Source organism: Eumetopias jubatus, unplaced genomic scaffold (genome assembly GCF_037043125.1).
Source record: "Eumetopias jubatus isolate StellerSeaLion01/CBP00866 unplaced genomic scaffold, mEumJub1_p1.0 scaffold_7, whole genome shotgun sequence".
Classification (NCBI taxonomy): domain Eukaryota; kingdom Metazoa; phylum Chordata; class Mammalia; order Carnivora; family Otariidae; genus Eumetopias; species Eumetopias jubatus.
Window position 1 is genome coordinate 41,337,221 of NW_028274813.1, and position 4,811 is coordinate 41,342,031.

Here is a 4,811-nt window from a genome sequence, read left to right on the forward strand (position 1 = left end):
TTTCTGTATTTCCAAGTATTGTACAGGAATAACGTGGTGACCTTTTTTCTGGTCATAAAAGCATCTTAAAAATAAAATTCTTGGGTGCCTGGGCAGCTCAGTCATTAAGCGTCTGCCTTCAGCTCAGGTCATGATCCCAGGGTCATGGGGCAAGCCCCGCATCGGGCTCCCTGCTCTGCAGGAAGCCTGCTTCTCCCTCTCCCACTCCCCCTGCTTCTGTTCCCACTCTCGCTGTGTCTCTCTCCGTCACATAAATAAATAAAATCTTTAAAAAAATACATTTCTTAAATCATTTTCTAACACCGTCTTAAAAACAATTTCCACTATATTATTTTTAATAATCACTTGAAATCGTCTCTACCTGAACATTATGAAAGGGAAGAAAACAGATGATAGCCTAAGTAAGCATGCCACAACAGCAGAGAGCCAAATAAAAGGAAGTCTCATAAACATGGTATTTTCAGAGAAGCATTTTGGAATAACTTCTCATTTTGAGTTCCTTAATTCTTAATGTGCTTTTCCAACAGTTTTGTATATAACAGTGCTTTCACGTAATAATGATTCAATAAAATGTTAATTTGCAGTGTTCCCCTCCCCAATTCTCTTCAATCCAGGTTGCATTAAGAAAAAAAAAAAATTACCTTTACTTTTACCAGCCTTTTCACAGTCTTAATTTTTGCCTCACAAAAGGCACCTCGGTACTTGGCACTGACATCAGTTCCCACTGTCAGATAGGCAGGCTCATCCGCCGCCTGATGAAAGAACATAAAATGTGAATGTCACTACTATTCTCCCCTACTCCAACCTCAAGCCTCATTAAAAGTTTCTATACTTAAAGTAGTAAGAACATTAATTTTTTACTAATGTCATTAATAATTTGGAAAATACCCCTAAAGCAAGCAATTACATTCCTTTACTATGTAAACTACATCCTGACAACAGAAAACATCTTAAGTTTTAACTGAGAAGTATCAGTAAGGACATATGATAATGTTTTTTCCTCCAGATACAAAATGTTTCAACAATTCTATAATTTATTTAAGAAATGAACATATTTAAAAAAAACAAAACAGGGGCACCTGGCTGGCTCAGTCGGTAGAGCATGCGACTCTTGATTTCTGAGTGGTGGGTTCAAGCCCCATGGTGGGCGTAGAGCTTACTTTAAAAATAATAATAAATTACAAAATTAAAAAAAACCTCCAAAATCAGAAAAGGTATATTCATAGTAAGTATAAGACTTTAAGTTATTTAATTATGGTCTGAAAATTTTGTCTTCAAATTAGAAGAAATAATGCTATTAAGATTAATGCTAATAATACATAGTTAAATGTTTATTAATATAGCTACATTAAAGCAGTTATCTTTTTGGATACAGAATAACTGCATAGACTAAGAAATGAAGCCAAGGGGCGCCGGGGTGGCTCAGTCATTAAGCATCTGCCTTCAGCTCAGGTCATGATCTCAGGGTCCTGGGATCGAGCCCCGCATCGGGCTCCCCGCTCCACGGGAAGCCTGCTTCTCCCTCTCCCACTCCCCCTGCTTCTGTTCCCTCTTGCTGTCTCTCTCTCTGTCAAATAAATAAATAAAATCTTAAAAAAAAAAAAAAATGAAGCCAATCCTTTCGATAACGAAAGCATTATTTGGGGGAACCAATGGCTAAAATCTACATTTAAAAAAAATTTAAGTCTTGGGGCGCCTGGTTGGCTCAGTCGGTTAAGCGCTGCCTTCGGCTGAGGTCATGATCCCAGGGTCCTGGGATCGAGCCCCACATCGGGCTCCCTGCTCAATGGAGAGCCTGCTTCTTCCTTTCCCTCTGCCTGCCACTCCCCCTGCTTGTGCTCTCTATCTCTCTGTCAGATAAATAAATAAAATCTTTAATAAGAAAAAATAAAAAATAAAAAAATCTAAGTCTAAATTCAGCTGATAAATGCAGAGATACAAACTAACGGCTCAAAACTTGGTGCTGTACCTAGTATATCACACTAATCTTCCTGGTATATTAAAAAAATAAGCTTTACTAAAAAACATCTACTTTCAACAAATGGCCATAATCAGAATGATACATTGAAAGATGTGGGAAATTTCATTCTACCATTCATTTTAATCTTGAAGTAACAGACTGATTGTTATTCTAAGTCTGTCATTTTACCTTTTTTTCTAAAGTTAAATGTATTCATATAGGCTTGATTCAAATGTATTCATATAGGCTTGATTCAATATCGCTAAGTGCAAAGGTAACAGTGTACACTTCAGAAATAACACTTTTTAGTAGAAAATGATTTTTGCTTTTCCAGTAAGTTTTCCCAAGTAACATTAAAGAAGGTAATGTGTCATTTCCAGGAGATAGGAAGAGAAAGAAATGCTGTATTTCAGAGTTTAATACACTGAAACACTAAATGAGTAAGGAATCAAGTACCTTTTAAAGTTAGTGCATTTACAAATAATGCAAATTGAAGATAAATATCTGACTTGAAATATTCAATGCCACTGCACTACACAATGCTGTAACTTCCTTTCCCTAAAAGTATCACATACGATGTGTGCACTATTAGCTATCTTCAGAAGAATATATTAGGTTATATGTAGGTTTTAAAATATTTACTATAATGACAACTAAAACAAAACATTAGTTTCAGTTCACCTTCAAATATTTTAGCTACAGAATTTTTCGCAAAAGAAATGATCTCTCCCTTACACAATGCACATAGTCCTTCCTTAGAAAATCATACTGGCACTGAGGGAGAAAAAAAATTTCAAAAAATCCCCCAAAGAACCAAAACAGGACAAAAGCTTTACTTCTGCAAAGGTTGCTGCCAACACAGGAAGTGTTAAAAATACTAGCCCAATGGACAACAATGGAAAGGCTGCACCAGCCTTTCCAAAGTGCTAACTGCTTCAGAGAGGGGCCGGACTCACTGCGTTAGACACAATGATCATTTCTCACCCTTTCAACACGTCCTCATTTTCAGAAAGCGCTGCTTAGTAGAGGAATCAATTCTGAGTAGGAAAAAAATATGACATACCACAGCACCAGCCTCACGACAAGCAGTGTCCAGGGCACGAGGTTCAGAGCAGCGCTGACTCCACTTACCTTCATTTTTATTGGTGATCTGTGGGGTTCCAGCTCAACGAGCTATCTTCTCCGTCGCTAGAACCATGGGGAGGGGAAAGACAGGCACAGAATCAGTCAACAGAGGGGAGCGACCCAAGGAAAGAAAGTAAACAAACGCCAGCGGGGAGAGGCTAAACCCTCACCAGCGAAGGGATAAGATCCCCCGGAGGGCAACCAGGACGCAGGAGCTGAGGAAGCAGCGAGAGCCCCTCGGGCGCCAAAGGGCAGCCCGTTCCTCCCCGGAGTTCGCCAGCGGCCCACCGCGCCCCCGCCTTGCTCGCCACTTTGACCCGAAATGCTCAACTCGGAGCCCCAGGACCGAGAGCTCTGGAAAAGGGCAGGGCGCCGTTTGGGCTTCCCCAGGTCCCCCGCAGGCGGGGTCGCCGAGCTTTCGCTCAGCCGCCCCCCAGATACCCCGACTTCGGCCCGCGCCCCGCCTCCGCCGCTCGGCCCCCTCGGCCCGCCCCGGGCCCGCGGTGGCGGCAGCGGAGTGTCACGGCGCCATTGCTCTCCTTCCTCCGCTCTGCACCATGTCAGAAAGGAGAAGCGCTTCTTCACCGATGGGGCAGGGGCCGCGGCCTTTAGCCGGGAGGCGCGAGAGTGGGGAGACCCGCCTGAGGGAGGGGGCTGGGGGGGGCGGAGAGGAGGAGGGGAGGTGGCCCGGAGAGGGTGTGGGAGGGGAGGGGAGCCGCACAGCGGCAGCCACCGCCTCCTCCCCGCGCCCGCCTCAACTTTTTGTACAGCCCGGAGAGGTACCTGCCCCCGGCCCCTCGGGTCCTGCCACGGACTCCACAGGGGAGGACGCGCCGCGGAGTTGGGGACCGGCTCCCCCAAGCAGCCCGCTCCTCACCGCGCGGAAGCAAACTTAGCGGCGCGGCCAGCCCCACAGCCATTTTCCCGGGGAAGCCGCCGAGGAGGCGGCTGCGGCGGCGGTTCCTGCAGTTACTGCCGCTGCTCCACGACTTGCCCCTTTGCCTGCGCTAGCCGCACCGCTTGCCCAGCACCCCCTCCCCACCTCCGAAGCTTCCAACTGCACCGGGACTCCGGGCAGCAGCACGAGCTGCTACTGCCGCTTCGTCCACTCTGTATCCCCCACTTCCCTTCTCCCCACCTACCAACTGCGGGTGAAGTGCGCGCTGTCAGCAGCCGTGTCCTCCGCCCCACTGACCCCCGTGGGCCCCAGTCCGGGCAGCACCACTCCCGGCCGCGGCAGCAGTTCCTGCGCCCGGTTCCCCACTCGCCCGATTTACTGCCACAATCCACCAAATAACAAGCTGTTGAGCAGACTCGCTTCTACACGAACTCCTATTGGCTGCTCATGACGCCGAAGAGCTTCGGATTGGAGCTCGCTACCTGCCGTCCTCATTGGATGTAGCTATGAAACTTCACGGATTGGTGCGAAAAACAGCAGGTAGGACATCTTCCACTTATGATTGGCTGTCTCCGAAGCCTAACGTTACTGGAGAATCGGGTATTGAGTAATCAGGTCCTGAAAAATGATTGGTTGAGGCGACTCCGGATGTGCTTGACTGAGCACTGATTGGTAAATTGGGGGGTCAGGAAGAGCAGTTCGGCACGAGGATTGGCGGCGAAGTGTCCCATGGAAACCGAACCCGGAGCTGCAGCCAGGATTTGCACGGGGGCGGGGCAGGGTCTTTCCAAGGCGCCTGCGCTAAGCCCGTTTCTCGGCGCCATTTTG

At 47.0% G+C, this 4,811-nt stretch overlaps 1 protein-coding gene across 3 annotated transcripts in view; it reads right to left on the minus strand.

Annotated features, from left to right (window-relative positions):
* ARID4A (AT-rich interaction domain 4A) overlaps window positions 1-4,392 on the minus strand; it is a 65,366-nt gene extending 60,974 nt beyond the window's left edge. For 2 of the 3 annotated variants that reach the window (XM_028113119.2, XM_028113055.2), the window contains exons 1-3: window positions 4,228-4,392; window positions 3,092-3,148; window positions 642-752 (exon numbers count right to left, since the gene is read on the minus strand). In XM_028113119.2, coding sequence (XP_027968920.2) covers window positions 642-752; window positions 3,092-3,097 — 117 coding nt within the window. In that variant the 5' untranslated portion in view covers window positions 3,098-3,148; window positions 4,228-4,392. Of the gene's footprint in view, window positions 1-641; window positions 753-3,091; window positions 3,149-3,255; window positions 3,474-4,227 lie in introns of those variants that run through there. The other variant, XM_088024580.1, reaches the window with a different exon arrangement.
* Window positions 4,393-4,811: the final 419 nt, after the last annotated feature.